The sequence below is a fragment of the Myotis lucifugus genome, unplaced genomic scaffold, assembly GCF_000147115.1.
Source record: "Myotis lucifugus unplaced genomic scaffold, Myoluc2.0 scaffold_287, whole genome shotgun sequence".
NCBI lineage: Eukaryota > Metazoa > Chordata > Mammalia > Chiroptera > Vespertilionidae > Myotis > Myotis lucifugus.
This window is the reverse complement of record NW_005871335.1, coordinates 1,240,203-1,256,531: the sequence shown is the minus strand read 5'-3', so window position 1 is coordinate 1,256,531 and position 16,329 is coordinate 1,240,203. Positions and strand designations below refer to the sequence as shown.

The window sequence follows — 16,329 nt, the reverse complement described above, 5'->3', positions numbered from 1 at the left end:
GGTGGTGGACGTGCTCTCTGTAAAACGCTCTCGTCCGTTCATCATAGCGATCCCTAAGAGCATCTCTCTGGGGGACAAGTTCGTTAGCCAAGTTCAGTGGCTACATACAGTAATGATGATAAAGCTCAGCTCTTTGAAAAATCGTGTTCTGGCTGTCTCCACCACGAAGCCGAGAGAGTAGGGCCTGTCTGTTTTGAAATAGTTCACCTGCCAGGGAGGGACTCGGAGCCATTTCGTACAGCGGAGGAACATGAGGAATCTGTCGTTTCGCTGACCCTTCCTGTAGGCTGTGAAGGCAGGTGGTAGGGCTTGTGCTTCTTTGCCATCCCCAAATCCTTGCTCATAGTAGGGCCACATGCATGTGACAGAAAAAGCCAGGCCAAAAGGAAGAGGATATGACCCCTTGGCAGGTAGTGGTGCTGTTTCCGGGAATAAGAATGCGGGGGAACCATGGCTGTGGGGGGAGCCTGAGGAAGATTTGTTCCCACTGGGACCTGTGAGTGTCCAGGGTCTGTGGTCCCCCGGAGGTCATGCTTATTAGGCAGTGAGATCAGTGTGTCTGGAGCCCAGGAAAGCTCTCAGGGCCAGAGGTGCGGACTGGGAGGTTAAGAGCTGACCAACATGTGGACAGAAGGACCATTCAGAGGGAGAAGAGAGCAGATCCCATTGCCACACACCCAGAGGGTGTCCAGCTTTGTTCTTTCCTGCCAGAATCCCATGTGGCAAAAGTGAGGCCATTAGTCAGGGCGAGGAATCCTTGGTCCCTGACGGGTTGATTGTGATGGGCTGTGGGGACTCTGGCCTGTTGTTGGATTTCTGGGGTCTCACCTGTCTCTGGAGCCCAGTCTGAAGTCACCCATGTGCTTCTCTCTCTCTCTTCTCTCCTTCAGGTGTTTACAAAATATGGGAAGTGTTACATGTTTAACTCAGGCGAGGATGGCAAACCTCTGCTCACCACGGTCAAGGGGGGGACAGGCAACGGGCTGGAGATCATGCTGGACATTCAGCAAGATGAGTACCTGCCCATCTGGGGAGAGACAGGTGAGCTGGGCACATGGACCTGGGCCGTGGGGGATGGCGGAGGGGAGCAGGACTTTGAAAGACTGGTTTGCTTCAGGTGGGCTGTCTCAACCCACCTGTGAGGGACTGATCTCTGCCAAGGGGTTGGTGGCATGCTGGTGAGTGGTAGGGGTGCCCCTGGCATGGGCTGGGATGAGTTTCTTTGGATTTCACCAGATGGGAGAGGGGTAGATGATGGGAGTGTTGGGAAGCTGGTAGGGTGAGAAGTGGTGTTGGGAGGGGGCATGGAGGAAGGTTTGAGTCAACAAGTGTGATTGGGAGGTGACTGGCTTGATTTCAGGAAGAGGAAGGGATAGAGCAGCCCTTCCTTCTCCCAGCCATATTGGATTTCCCGACCCAGCCAGGAGGCCCAATGGGAAAGAAAGCAGACTTCTTTCTCTGGAGGAAGGTGGAGGGGCTGTGCAGTGTTGGACATCCAAAGGTTAGGGACTCAGGGGCCTGGCACCACACCTGTGGGAACCCCTGGGGGCCTGTGTGTGTATAGGTTTCAAAGCTTTATTCATTTATTTATTCAACAAATGATTTATTTACCATATATACTACCGCAGGCTTTGCACCAAAGTCAGGACATTAAGGTGAAAAAGAATGAGTCCTTGATCACAAACTGGAAGAGGAGACACACTATTGTAGTCCATTGTGACCCCAGTATTGCTGGTGCTGTGGCCTCCACCTGGACGGAGGAGGTGGGAGGGTTGGAGTAGAGGGAGAGAAAGGTTCAGGGAAAGCATCCTAGTGCATGCAGCATCTGAACGGAGTCTTGGGATTGTCCTGGGTTCTCATAAGAGGGATAGACAGAGGAGAGGGCGACGTGAAGGCAGAAGCAGAGATGGAGTGATGCAGCCAGTAGCCCAGGGATGCTGGCCTCACCTGCAATTCCACCAGGTGGAGAAAGTAAAGAGGTGCCCAGGAGTGGGACTGTGGATGCAAAAGAGACCCAAATAAGACTGATGCTGTGTTCAGGGCATAAAGGTTAGGGGTGGGGAAGGGGCTCACGGGATGGGCCTGAGGAGGAGCCACAGGGAAGGTGGAGGGGAGAGAAGCCTCCAGCAGGAGGAAGGCCTGGACCCTCAGGTTGGAGCTGAGGAATAGGGGGGAGCATGGAGGCCAAGCAGCCCCCAACCTGTGTTCCTGCAGCCGATCCTTCCCATTGTGAGGCTCAGCCCTCGCCATGCCCGGGCCTTCCAGGCTTCTGAGGCAGCAAAGGCTCCCACCCCAGGGCTCACTGGCCACAAGCTCCAAGCTCTCTCCCCACCACCATGCTCTCCCTTTCTCTCGACATCCTCGCTTGAGCCTGCTGGGGAGAGCTGAGTGTAGCCACTCACCTCACACTGGTTAGTTCTCCTGCTCCTCCCACTGAAAGGTACAATGGCCACCACACCCGTCATTCCAGTAATGCCTCCTGGCAGCTCCCCCTGCTCCAGGCCTCCAAACCCCACCTGCTATTGCTCAGGGGCACTTAGTTGATACCGCCTACTCTTCTACATGCAGTTCCCCTCCCCTCCAGCAGGAGGATGAAAGTGTGTGTTCCCACTAAGCTCTGACTGCCGACCAGCGGAGCCCGGCTCTCCAGAACATCCCGGAGGCCAGCCTGCGTCTGAGAGCCCTGGGTCCTGGGAGCTGGATCCTGGTCCAGAGAGAGACCCTGCCTTGTAAATACCAGAACATATTTGCTTATTGAATTTCCTATGGAAAGGGAAAGAGATGAGGACATAAAAGTGAGTCCTGCTCCCAAGGTTGGTGACACGGCCAGGCCTAGCCCACCTTGGACACAGGAGACAGGCCCCGTCCTGCCCGCCAGGCTGCATAGCCCCACAGATGATATCTTGGTTCTTTGGCATTCCTACCTCCTCGCAATCCCCGGAGAAAGGAGCCTAAGTCCTCACAGGAGATATTGGGGTGGTGATAGAGAAGAAATTATTGGAAATATGTCTATGGAGGGAGTGGCCACATAGGGCTTGGTGACCGAGGCAGGGTCATGGGTCAGGAGAGTAGCATCAGAGAGACAGACCTGGGATCCACCTGCAGCTCTCCCGTTACTCTCGGTGTGGCTGAGGATGCGGGAATGAGCCTCAGTTGCCTCATCCATAAAGTATAGATCAATAAAGCAAACAGAACCCGTCCCCTTGACAAGATGGCTGAAGGACCAAATGCGAGCTCTCGGCCACGTGTGAACAGAAGCATGATCATGACGACCCGTAGCTGGGGGGACAGTCACACGGCCCCAGAGGCAGAGAGCATCGCCAATGTCTCGCAGCTGTAACAGGGGCCTAAACCACCTCAACATCTGGGTGTCATCTGCTCAAAGCAGTCTCTGCTAATTCTCATGGACAGCTTCATCTCTCCGCAATTTAAGGAGGCAGTGGGGGAACCACCCCTCTAGGTGTAATCCTGACATAGAAGGGACCTTGGGCACCCATAGGTAGATTAGGAAAAGGCACCCTCATGGGGTTGACCCAGCCCATGGGCTCATGCTTAGCGAATAGAGGGAGCGACTATGAAAATTATCAAAAGTGTCCTTTTCTCTGGGCTGACAGCATCTGGCACTAGGATGCCCCTTGGCCAAACCTCCTTGTGCAGGGCACCCTGGGAATATGCCCTTTTGAAGAAGACAGGCTCGGTCACACGCGGGCCTAGTCAGGGTGCCCCCAGGCGGGCCCTGTGGGATGGCAGGCCTTTGGGATAGTACGTGCTCTGAGAATGAAAAAGCCCCGGAAAACTCTGCTCAGACAAGGTAAACACGGGTATGCGTTGCAGGAAGGCTTTCATACGCTCCCATGACTCCTCCAAGATAGCAGGATTGCATGCCGCACTTATTTCCCAGATGCCTTTGAGCGAAAACCTCTTTTCTCGTGGAGGAGCTCACAAAATAGAAAAAGGACCGAAAAGCTGTCCTAGACTGTGGACATGTGGCTTTCATGGCCAGCATTTCCTAAAGGAAATTAAACCGAAGGCAGGTGGGAGGTTGTTAAAAGTGAAACTCTGTGTGGATGCCTCGGAGAAACTTCAAAGACCCTTCGGCAGTGGGTTGTCTAGGATGCGCATGAGAGAAACCAGATTCAAACAAGTTTAGGCATAAAAGGAATTGTGTTGCCCCAGAATCCAAGGCAAACTTCAACAACCAAACAGCAGGAGGGCATGGAGGCAAATTCTGAAACAACTGGAACGGAGGGCTCAGGCCCCCTCCCATCTCTCCCTCCTTCTCTGGCCTCTCCTCTCTCTGAATCCCTTCATTTCTCTCTCACCAGAGACAGGCTTTTTTCACACATATTTTTTTTTCACACGTGGTTCCCAGTAGTTTTACATTTTACACACCCTACCACCAGCAAGAGACTGAGCAAGAGACTGTTCTGAGTCTCTCTCTGAACAAACAAACAAACAGGGGAGGGAATCATTGGCCCAGCTCAGTCTGATGCCCGCCCCTGGACCAATCAGTGACCAGGCAGTGAGTTCATGGAAGGACATGGGAGCCCTACGGAAGCTGGGGAGATGGTAGCTGGAAGGAGTTTCCAAGAGATTGTCTCACGAATGGCCATGCTGGGGGAGGTAGGAATTGGGGTGAGGGTGAGGGTGAGGGTGAGGGTGAGGGTGGGGGTGGGTTACACCTGAGGAAACTAGAATCGGTGTACAGGGAGCTCTATTTTTTTTAATAGACTTCTTTTTTTTTTCTTTGTTTAATTAATTTTTAGAGAGAAAGAAACATCGATTTGTAGTTTTACTTATTTATGCATTCATTGGTTGATTCTTGTATGTGTTCCTGACCAGGGATTGAACCCAAAACCTTGGTGTATCTTCCTGGTGCTCTAACCAATTGAGTTACCTGCCCAGGTCCTGTACAGGGAGCTCTTTAGTGAACTCAATTTCTGGATAGATAGGCTCCAATAGGGCCCCTCCCTTTCTCATCTCCCTCTATCCTTCATTCACCCCTTGGCAAAATATATTTTTATCAAATATTATCTCCTTGTTTTCTCCAAATCCTAGTATTGTAGAAAAATTTGCTATTATATGTTTGAACAAAGGTGTGACTTTTGAGAGTCTATGCTCTAATAGAAGTATATATCCGCCTCCTTATTATTCTCCTCTGCCTCATCACCTCCTACTTCTCCCCCTTGTTCACTTGGGTCTAGCCACACTGGCTTCCCTGTGGCTTCTGGGACATTCCAAGAACGCTGTCACTGTAAGACATCTGCATTCTCCATTCCTTCCACCTAGAATTCTCTTCGCTCAGACCCATGTGGCTAATTGCCTCATCTCCATCAAGTCTTTGCTCCGTGAGGCCTACCTTGACCGCCTTATTTAAAATTGCACTCCACCCCACTCCTCACCTCTCTTCATCTGTTCTATGGCATGTGTCACCTTCAAGTATACCATATGATTTACTTATTTTCTCTTGTCTCTCCCCTTTTACTAAAACATATGCTCTAGAAGTTAGATATCTTGGATGTCTGGCTCTCTTACATACACCAAGTTAATAAATATATATTTTGTTGAGAGAGAAAAAGATTTCTGTGCACACTGATGGGGGCAGGATAAGGGAGACAATAATTTTAATGAGGAGCTACTGTGTGCCATGAATATCCTGTCCCATGAATCCTCCCAATTACCCTGCTGTCAAGGGTTATAATCCCTTGAAAGACAGAGAAACTGGAGCCCAGAGAGGTTGCATAAGCTTTCTAAGAACACACACCTCGTTAAGTAGTGGAACCAAGCGGAAAATCCACTTGGGAACCCAAAGGCAATTCTCCTCTCACTACATTCCTTTCATGTTCAAAATGTGATTGTGAAGGCACTCCCGTGAAAGTAGCTCAGGGGAAGAAAAGGTTCAGTGGCACCTCTGAAGAGGGAATGGCCCGTAATGATAGGCCTGTTAATGTTCTTTTCTTATTTCGTTCTGTGTTTTGTTTTTGCTTTTTGCAATAGCAGAATCCTTGTGTTGAACAAACGCTCTAGCACAGCCTCAATGTATAAAACAGAAGAAGGCAGAGCCACTCCAGTTCAATTGGAGGTGGGAGCCCAGTTTGATTTCTCCATGTTCACTGTGTTCTCCATGTTCACTGCGGTGGCTGTGGACATTCCCTGAGGAAAAGCCCAGGCTCCAAGGATCCCAGTGTGAAAGCCATTGAATGGACTGATGTTGTTGGGATGCAAGCAGAGTTGGTTGGTTCGGTGGCTGTGTACCTCACGGAGACCACCTCGCAGCATCCTTCCCCTTCTCCCCGGATGGTGAAGGGAGCCCATGACAGGTCTGCTGAGCTCCAGAGCCTTGGGGAGGTTGACGGTCTAGACTTTTGGTTGAACGTGATGGGTTGGACATCGGTGTTTATGGACGCTCCCTCCCCAAACCCACCTAAGTGGCAATGAAGCATTCATTTTTTCAGGGCAAAGTGGATGGGAGAGGAGATAACAGTAGATGTCAGCAAATGTGTAGAAGATGGAAAGCAGATGGTATCTGGCTCACAGAGCAGACGAGGCTGACGATAACAGTCGGCGCTGGGAAACCAGCTAAAGCCAATCAATTCTCAGCACAGAAGCTCAAGCAAGGATCTGGGGTTGGAGGCATCAGATTCTCCTGAAGATAGGGATGAGAGTTGGAGTTCAAATGGGGAGGATTAATTTAAAATCCGTAAGAGAAGCTGTTAAGTCCTCCAGATAGCCTCCCATGGCCCAAAGCCACTGGACAAATCTCTCTCTACCTGGAGCTGAAAATAAGATTGATACAGACAGGCTCTGGGTTTGGGAAAACCGGGCCAAGCTGAGGGCATGAGTGAGGTGCTGTACAGAAAACAGGGAGATGAGCTGAAGTTCAGCTTACTGAGTAGTGAGACCTCCAGCCAGGCTAATGCACCCTCACCCCCAAATGGGATTCTGGGGGAATCCCTTCCTGGAGACACTAACAAGCTCAAGAGAAATGACCCCCACAGAATGGCCGTCAGGAATCTCCAAACAAAACGGCCTGGTTAGCTCACTCCAGAGTGCGGTCCCTTGGTAAGTCCTCCCACACATCGGGAATGGCTGCCGCTTTGAAGAACCTCTTCACTATGGACAGCCAAAAAGCCAGACATTTGAGGGAAAGGAACTAAAACAAACCACTTAAGAAAGAAACAGAGATAATAGTTAATGGCACGAGCTGTAGAGCCAGACTAGAGCCTGGGTTCAAATCCCGGCTATACAATTTGTCAGCTGTGTAACCTTGGGCAAGTTACTTAACTTCTCTGGGCTTCATTTCCACCACCCGTAAAATGACAATAACGTTATTGTCTGCTCTGTAATGTTGTGAGGAAGATTGAAATGAGTTAATATTTGTGAAGTTCTAAGAAAAGTGTCTTCATAATAGTAGGCACTGTGTGTTTGGTAAATGAAAAACATAAATGCAGGGAACAGAAAGAACATCAAACTGTTTTAATTAAAATTCTCAAGAGATAAGAGATGGTACTGCATCCATAAACATGAACTATTAAAATAGGATGCTATGAAAAAGTAACATTCAAAAAAGAAGTTTTAAAAACTTGAAATTAAAAATATGACTGCAAACTTTTTTTTTTCAAACTCACAGAAGGATTAAAATTGAGGAAACCTCCTGAAAAGTAAGACAAACAGATGGAAAATGGGAGGAGAAAAAATATGAAAATGAGAGGGTAAACCCAAGAAGTCCAACTTCCTACTATTAAGAGTTCTAGAATAACAAGACTGAGAGATGGAGAAGAGGATGTTGACAAAGAAATAACATAAGAAAAATTCCCAGCTGAAGTACGTGATTTTCCATATCAAAAGCATTCACCTGTCTGCAGTAAGTGGCGAAACAAGTCCCGTCTACAAGAAGTAGCAAAACAATCAGACTAAGACGCATCCTTGAAAAATTCAGGCTAACAGAGATAAGCAGAAACCCTTAAAAGTTTCTGGAAAGAAAATAAACACGTCACATACCTAGGATCTAGAATCAGAATGGCCTGGGATTCCCCAACAGAGTTTAAGCCAAACAACAGCAGCACAGTGCTTTCAAATTGGGGGTGGGGGAAAGGGAGGAGGACTGGTTTTTCTAGGATAGAATTATTTTTTATTTAAGTATAGTTGGGGATATATTGTATTAGTTATATTAGTTTCAGGTGTACAATATAGTGAGTCAGCATTTTTATACCTTACAATGTGGTCTCCCCTCCCCCATTCTAGTAACCATCTGTCACCATGGAAACTTACCACAGTATCACTGACTGTATTCCCCTTCATCTTTTTCCCCCATTCCTCCACCCTCCTCCCTTCTGATAACCATCCCTTTGCTCTGTTTCTATGAGTCTGTTTTTGTTTTGGTTTGTTTGTTCATTTGTTTTTTCTTCTTATAGTCCACATATAAGTGTCCTTCCCTGTTTGACTTATTTCACTTAGCATAATATCCTCTAAGTTCATCCATGTTGTCAAAAAATGTCAAGGTTTCATTCCTTCTTATTGCTGCGTAATATTTCATTGGGTATATACCACATCTTTATCCATTCATCTATAATGGACACTTAGGTTGCTTTCATATGTTGGCTTTTGTAAATAACGCTGCAATGAACATGGGGGTGCATACATCTTTTCCAATTAGTGTTTTCATTTTCTTCAGATAAATATCCAGAAGTGGAATTGCTGGGTCATATGGTAGATCAATCTTTAGTTTTTGAGTAATTTTGAGTGTTTTCCATCGTTGCTGCACCAACTTGTAGTCCCACCACCAGTGCACAAGGGTTTCCTCTTCTCCACACCCTCGCCAGCACATGTTACCAGCTGACTTTTTTATAATAACCATTCTGACTGGTGTGAGGTTGTATCTCATTTTGCATTTCCCGGATGAGCTAACATAGAATTCTATATCCAGCAAGCTACAAATGAAGTGTGAAGGTAGAATTTGGTTTCAAATATATTCCAATATTCAAACATATTTAAATATATTCACAAATATAGTTTTTGATGAGAAATTTAAGTTCTGCTCTCTTAGCAAATTTCAATTATACAATACAGTGTTAGCAACTACAGACACGTATTTCACATTAGATCCTCTGATCTCATTCACTTTCTCACTGAAAGTTTGTACCTTGTACTAGCCTCTCCCTACTTCCTTCTTTCTCCCTATTTCTCCCCAGCCCCTGGCAACCATTTTTCTATGCTCTGTTTCTATAAGTTCGACTTTTTCTCTGTCATTTCTGTGACACGATACCTCGCAAGCCAAACAAAGAGAAAGAAACAGTAAAAACAAAATAGTTACACAAGAAAGAAAGAAGCAGCAGAACCTACCACAGAGCTGGGGGGGATGGTCCCAGTCGTAATCATGTAAGAGCTGGACACCGACTTAAACGAAATGTCATAAAACGATGTAAAAGGGACGTAAATATGGCGGGACACTTCAGGTAAGAAGCCTACATCCTCATATCCATGGCAGGACTTCAATAGAGAATATATACACCAGGAAATAACTGTCAAGCGGTTGATGTCCGTGAACCTATGAAAGGAAATACCAGAAGGAACAGCTGCCTCTGAGGAGTGGGACTCGGGGCGTGGGGAGAGCTGGAGCAGGGCACTGCCTTGTCATTGGCAGTCTTGCGGCCCATTTGGCTTGTAAAATTATGCACATGTATTGCTTTGGTAAAAATTAAATTTAAAATAATCATGAATTTTCCATGTAGCTGGAAGGCCTGAGCAACTATCAAGGGTAGCCCATTCCCTTTTCCCCATCACAGCAAGAGCGGATGCAGATGGTTGCTATGGTTTCTCCAACAGCTGCTCCCCAGGGAAAACTCTGGCCTTGACGCCTGGTGCCGAGGGCCTCCCTAGAAGTACAGCTGCAGGCTGTGACCTGAACTTGGAGAGTCCCGAGCACAAGGCCATGCAGCAGAGCAGCCTCTGTGCTGCATGGTGGGTCTCTACAGGTGCCTGGAGAGATGATGCTGTAAGTCACAACCCGCACTGGAGTCAGCAGCCATGGCACAGCCAGAAGAAACCTGACTTCCATCATTTTGAGAAGACCTGCTAAGTGCTAGGCAGAAAATATATGTGCTCCAGTTAAAACTCCCAACCAGGCCTTAGCTGATTTAGCTCAGTGGATAGAGCATCAGCCTGCAGACTAAAGTGTCCCGGGTTCGATTCCAGTCAAGGGCACATACCGGTTGCAGCTTGATCCCTGTCCTTGGTCAGGGAGCATGCCGGAGGCAACCAGTCGATTTGTCTCTCTACAGTGATGTTTCTCTCTGTCTCTCCCCCTCCCTTCTACTCTCTCTAAAAATCGGTGGGAAAATATCCTCTGGTGAGGATTAACAAAAAATAAAATAAAAAATAAAACTCCCAGCCAGGCAGGTGAAGGGCTGAGGGAGGGGAACATCTCAGAGGTGGTTGTGAAACAGACCCACCTCAGCATTTGTGTCTGCCTAGCCAGTAAGTCGCCAAGAGCACCTACTGTGTGCCAGGCACACAGGGATACAGATAAAAAGGCCCAGGCCAGGCTTTCAAATTGTTCACCATCTAGGGACCATGTTGAGGCTCCATTTATGTAGCAGATGGATGTTCATTGGTCCAGTAGCCCTCATGTAAAGTGCCTAAGGAGTGCCAGGCATTCGCAGTCTGGTCAGGGGACATGTGAACAATTAAATGTCACCAAGTGCTATGACAGAGGATAGATGGAGCACAAAGGAGGGGACAGTAGGTTCTGGAAGGGAGGAAAGGGTATCTCGGGGGGCTTCAGAGGGGAGACGACCTTTGCTCTTAGTCTCAGGCCTGTTTCTCAGGTGGCTAGGCAGTGGTGGGAATTAAAGAAGGTGTAGGCCATGGCAGGTAAGATGCCAGGGAGAGGGAGGGGAGTCAGGAGTGAAGGCCAAGAACATCCCAGGGCATCCTGCAGTGGCTGGATCTCAGGCTGGGCCCCAGGGCTGCCGAGGTGGGCAGAGGCCAGATCACCATGGCCCTAGTGGGTTCTGCTAACACACAGATGTTCTCCTGTGAGTCCTTCTACCCGGAGTGTGGTCCTCCAACCAGCAGCATCGTTGTCCCCTGGGAGCTTGTCAGAAATGCAGACTCTCAGGCCCCACCCAGAATCTGCACTGTAACCAGTGGTCTCCAGGTGGCTCACATTCTAGCATGGGAAGCTCTGAGCTGAACCACTGTTTCCACCCCTTGGAAATACAATGACTTTTTAACATCTGGATATTTCTCCCACGTCACCTCCGCACAAACACTGCCATGCTTCTCTATATTCATTGACTGAGAACATAGTAACAAGAAGTCGCTATGAGTTCGGTAATGCTTTGAATGGTTTTGAATTCTATAATCACATCGCAATCTATCTACACGATCTGTTCGGCCATCTGGTTATTTATACCTTATTCCCGCCACCGGTGTGTGTGAACAGGATTTTTATGAATAGAATCTTAATCATCCACCAACTTCCCCTATAATTTCAGAGACAGGGCTCTCCCTGGCGGCTTTTCAAGGGTGGTGTCTCCTGCATGCCAGTCGTCCACCCGGACTTATCAGCCTTCTTCACAAGTAATTTATAATCTCTGAGCCTGAATGCACCAGGAAAACTCATTTAAAGAATCCTTGGAATAAATCTTTCTGTAATGAGAGCAGACCCAACTCCACCCGGGTTGCCTTCACTAATGTATGTTTTATAAATATTCTATTTAAGAGGCGTGTGTTACGTGTAGCCACTCTTCTCTGTTATATAGCTAAGTCCTGACATCAACTGTCCCCTTCCCCAACACGAATACATCCCTCTGCAGTATATGAGGTGCTTCGCCTGCATTCTATCTTCTGGTCCTTACACAGACACTCGTAGGACATAGAGCAGTTCTTCATTTAACACAGTAGCCCATTTAACAGATGTGGTAAGCAAGCCTCTGGACGCTGAATGACTCTCCCACGACCCCATGGCTATCATTGGAAGTATTGGAACTCGGCTTCCATCCATAGCTTCTGATTTGGCCCTTGACTCTTTCCACCAAGAGCTAGTGTTGCTTAAAAATTAAAACAGAGCCTGGCCCTGGTGGTTGGGCATCAACCTTTGAACCAGGAGGTCACAGTTCAATTCCCAGTCAGGGCACATGCCTAGGTTGCGGGCTCGATCCCCAGTAGGGGGCCTGCAGGAGGCAGCCGATCAATGATCCTCTCTCATCATTGATGTCAGTATCTCTCTCCCTCCCTTCCTCTCTGAAATCAATTTTAAAAAATATTTTAAAGAAAATTAAAACAAAACAAAACAAAAAGGGTAGCCTTAGGCAGCACTTGGTATAACAGAGGGTAGCATGTTTGTGCTGCAGCGTGTCCTAAGGCCTTTAAAATGCCAGTGTGCCTTGAGGCTCTGCAGGAGGGGCTGGGGTTTGCAGCCCTCACCCAACTTCCGTAGCCATTTGATAACATCTGGATCAGGAGCTGTTGGTGCGAACACTCAGCCACACCGAGCTGCTGCCCGGAACAGACATAATTGCATCCCATCCAGCATGGGGACACGATGTTGATTTTATTTCTTCCAGAAGCTCCCCTGGCGTCTAAATGGCACCTGTGGGCAATCAAGCGTGAGCACGCCCATCCCTGTGCCGGGTCCGGGTGTTCTTACCTAGGCAAGCTGTTCAGCTGGGCCTGTCTGGCAGGGGAGGGGCATGTCTTTTGTTCAGAAATCTCTTTTTCGGGAAATTCAAATCAGAGGCAGTGAGGTTCGCAGACTGGTGCATGACCCCCAGCTCACAGAATTTTAGAGCTGAAAACAGAGAGATAGCACACCTTCATGTTAGCAAAGAGGACAGAGAGGCAGTATAATGTGTCCGAAGTCACACAGCTGTTCCCCAGTGGGCTGTGAACCAAACCCAGAGCTGCGCTCTCAGAGCCCGTATTTCCTTGGTCCTCCTCCCAGGCCCCACCTTAGCCCGCTTGGGTTTCTCTGTAAGAGCCCAGAGAGCATGAGGGACCAAGATGGGCCCCTCGTTGACCACCCGAGCAGCGTGTGGCAGACCCTTCCCATAAGGACTCTCAAGGGCTAGGACTAGGGCCTCGGTCCCTATCACTGTCGCTGCCACATGCTCAGTGAGCTGTGCCCTGAACTCGGAGATGAGAGAGCACAGGCTGCTAAGCCCAATATAAATTCAACTACTCTGCCCCCTCCGTCCCTGTCCAGCTTTGAGCCTTATTGGTTTGTCGTCGGGACCACTGCCTCTTCTAGCCAACTGGCAAAGGGCAAGGAGGGTCAGAGGTCAAGGGACCTGGCTTCTGCTCAGCCCCCACTTGTCATGTGGCCAGTGGCCACTGTCTTCTCTGTGAGCCTCAGTGTTCTCACCTGAAAGATGAGAGGTTAGTTGAATTTAAAAAGTGTCAAGGGCTCTCCTAGCTCCAAAATTCCAGCATCCATGAATCATAGACCCCAGGCCTGGGCCTGCCCTTTATTTTACTCTCTCTCTCTCTCTCTCTCTCTCTCTCTCTCTCTCTCTCTCTCACACACACACACACACACACACACACACACACACACTCCGGTCTCCTACCTGGGCCACCAGTGACTGAACCCAACCAGAAGCAGAGGTTGAGGGAGCCCATCAGTACAGTCTCTGCCAGGGCGGCTTCCAGGGAGAGCACAGTGGAGAGGACTGGCCAGGGGACGGACAAACGGAAGTGATCCTGCACAGTGGACGCCCACCACCACACGGCCGGCCTCCCTCCCCACCTTCTCCTTCCGAGCTGGCCATCCCAGCCACTGTCACAAAGCCAGCCTCGTCCACCATAAAATTGCTCTGTAGCAGGCACCACCCTGCCTCAGCCTAGAAAATTTCTCCGCTTTTTCCGAGCAGCTTCCCTTCCCACTTCTCCCCAGTGTTTATTTCCTCGGCGTGTTTCCTGTAATTTGCAAAGATGAAAGATTTAAGCTTCTTTTATTGCGATGTACTTCCCCTGCCCTATTATGCATTCTGCCCATCGGGCCCCATCTCCCCATCTCCCCCGGCAGAGCCCTCGCCTCTCTGCATGAGCAGAAAACACCGCAGGTAGACCTCGCCTCCTGCCACCGTGGCCGCGCTCCTGAAAAATGAAAGAGGCCCAGCCTCTGCAGGTTGAACAAGCTCCACCGCCCTCCTCCTGATTCAACATCATCTTTCATGTTAAGCTGTCTGGGTGTCAGCCTGGTCCCAATTAACCAGGGTTCCTAACACTGTGTGTGTAGTAACTTCCCCGTTGTCTGTGCTCTCGCTCGCTCCCTGGGGCTTTGAATCCTGGTATTCCTGATGTGTAAACAAATCCTTCACCGCACTGGGCCAGCTCCGTGTTGAATCATTTAGTGGCGAGAGGAATGTGAGAATGTGAATACTTCGGTCCAGCACCAATCGGGTTATTGCGGGGCTGGCTTCCTGGATGTGCGACCCATATAGTCACAGGTCCCCATGCTCAGAAGGGTTTCATGTTCTGCTATGGCTGTCTTAACACCCAGTGATGTTTTAGGAAGGGGCCCCGAATTTTCATTTGGCATGGGGACCCAAAAGTTGTCTGGGTAGTCCCGGCTACTGCTACTGTTGTCGCCGCTGTTGTTGTTTGGTGAGCGGCCCACCTGCATCTCAGCAGGTGAGACCTCCCGAGGCCAAGACATGGGAGGGAGCCTGTTGCTGGGCAGCATGTGGTGTGGTGTTTCCCAGTGTCCAGTCAGACCCTGAGCAGGCTCATAGCTGGTCCAAGGGCAGAAAACAGTAGGCTCAGCCGAGGACACTTCCTCACTCATTTGCTGCATTCAACCATTACTGAGCTCTGCTCCATTCCAGGCGCTGGGCTGGAAGGAGTATGACAGTGAAGGCCTGTTGCCTTTCTCCAGCGCTCACTCAGAACCCCAGAGCCATGAAGCAGGGCACCTGCTGGCATGAAATAAACCAACTGCAAGGGTTAGAAAGAGTGGTGGATTGTAAGTCAGGTGACCTGGCTTCTAGCCCTGCCCTGCTCTTGGCTCACTGTGTGACCTTGGGCGAGTCAGTTGCCCTCTCTGGACTAGATCACTGCTTGCCCAAATAACACACCATAGCAGAATTTCCAGAAATGCGGATTTCTGGGCTTCAAACAATATAAATGTATTGTCTGACAGTTCCGGAAGCCAGCAGTTCAGAAGGGGTTTCCCTAGGCTAGCATCTAGGTGTTGGCAGGGCTGCATTCCTTCTGGAGGCTCCAGGGAAAATCCCTTCATTTTTCCAGCTTCTGGAAGCTGCCTCCATCCCTTGGCTTGCGGCTCCTCCCTCCATCTTCAGAGCCAGTAGCACAGCGTGTTCCCATTCTCTCTCTGACTCTGCTCCTCCTGCCTCCCTCTTGCAAGGACCCTGTGATCACACTGGAACCCACAGAGAGTCCCGGATATTCTCCCCACCTCAAGATCCCTAACTCATCGCCTCTGCACTGTCCCTGTGCCAGGGAAGGTAACCTAGTTTCCAGGAATAAGGAGGGGGTCAACTTTGAGGGCTTTTAGTCTGCCGGTCACATGACCTCTCTAGTGTCCCTTTGAGCGTTTCAGTCTCAGGGCTCCATAGCACCTGTTGTTTCTGACCCACAGCTCTGTCCCATTTTGTTCTTCCAGAGGAAACGACGTTTGAAGCAGGAGTGAAAGTTCAGATCCACAGTCAGTCTGAGCCGCCTTTCATCCAAGAGCTGGGCTTTGGGGTGGCACCAGGGTTCCAGACTTTCGTGGCCACGCAGGAGCAGAGGGTAAGTTCCTGGGCTCCCTCGGTCAGGGGTTCTCCTCCTCTCAGGCCGTCTGCAGAGGGGTGAGGAGGAAGAGAAATGGGATTCCCACTTCTGGAAGGTTCTGAATCCACCAGGAGGCTGGAGGGCAGTTGGGGTTGGTAAAGGGACTCCCCCTGAAAGTGGAGAAGGTGTCGGCTAAACTTCGTGGCCCAATTCTCAGGAACCACATGTCAGTTCCCAAAAGTGGGTGTGAAGGAAACCCAGCTTATTATCTTTTTCACTGAATTGGTTGGGTGTTTTTTTTTTTATACCCAACCATTCTGGGTGGGGGAACTATTGGGAGAGGGGTGGGGGGAACAGTAGATGATCTGAGAAACTGCTAACCAGGATTTGGTATGTTGCATCACTTGTGTTAATATAATTCAAAATTGCCTACACAAAGGTGAAGGAATGGGGTGTCACTCTCGTAATAGAATTAAGTGGAAGGAAGCCTCTTGCATGGGCTCCTGCCTGCTCTCTGGATTTAGTGCCAGGGGAGGGCCCCTCCCAGCCAACCAGGACTGCTGCATCCACCCTGCATGTCAGCGGAGTGAG

At 49.4% G+C, this 16,329-nt stretch overlaps 1 protein-coding gene across 1 annotated transcript in view; it reads left to right on the top strand.

Annotated features, from left to right (window-relative positions):
* ASIC2 (acid sensing ion channel subunit 2) overlaps positions 1-16,329 on the top strand; it is a 203,976-nt gene that overhangs the window by 138,206 nt on the left and 49,441 nt on the right. Inside the window, 2 exon segments of the mRNA XM_006099877.3 lie at positions 891-1,041; positions 15,629-15,756. Of these exon segments, the coding sequence (XP_006099939.3) occupies positions 891-1,041; positions 15,629-15,756 (279 nt within the window).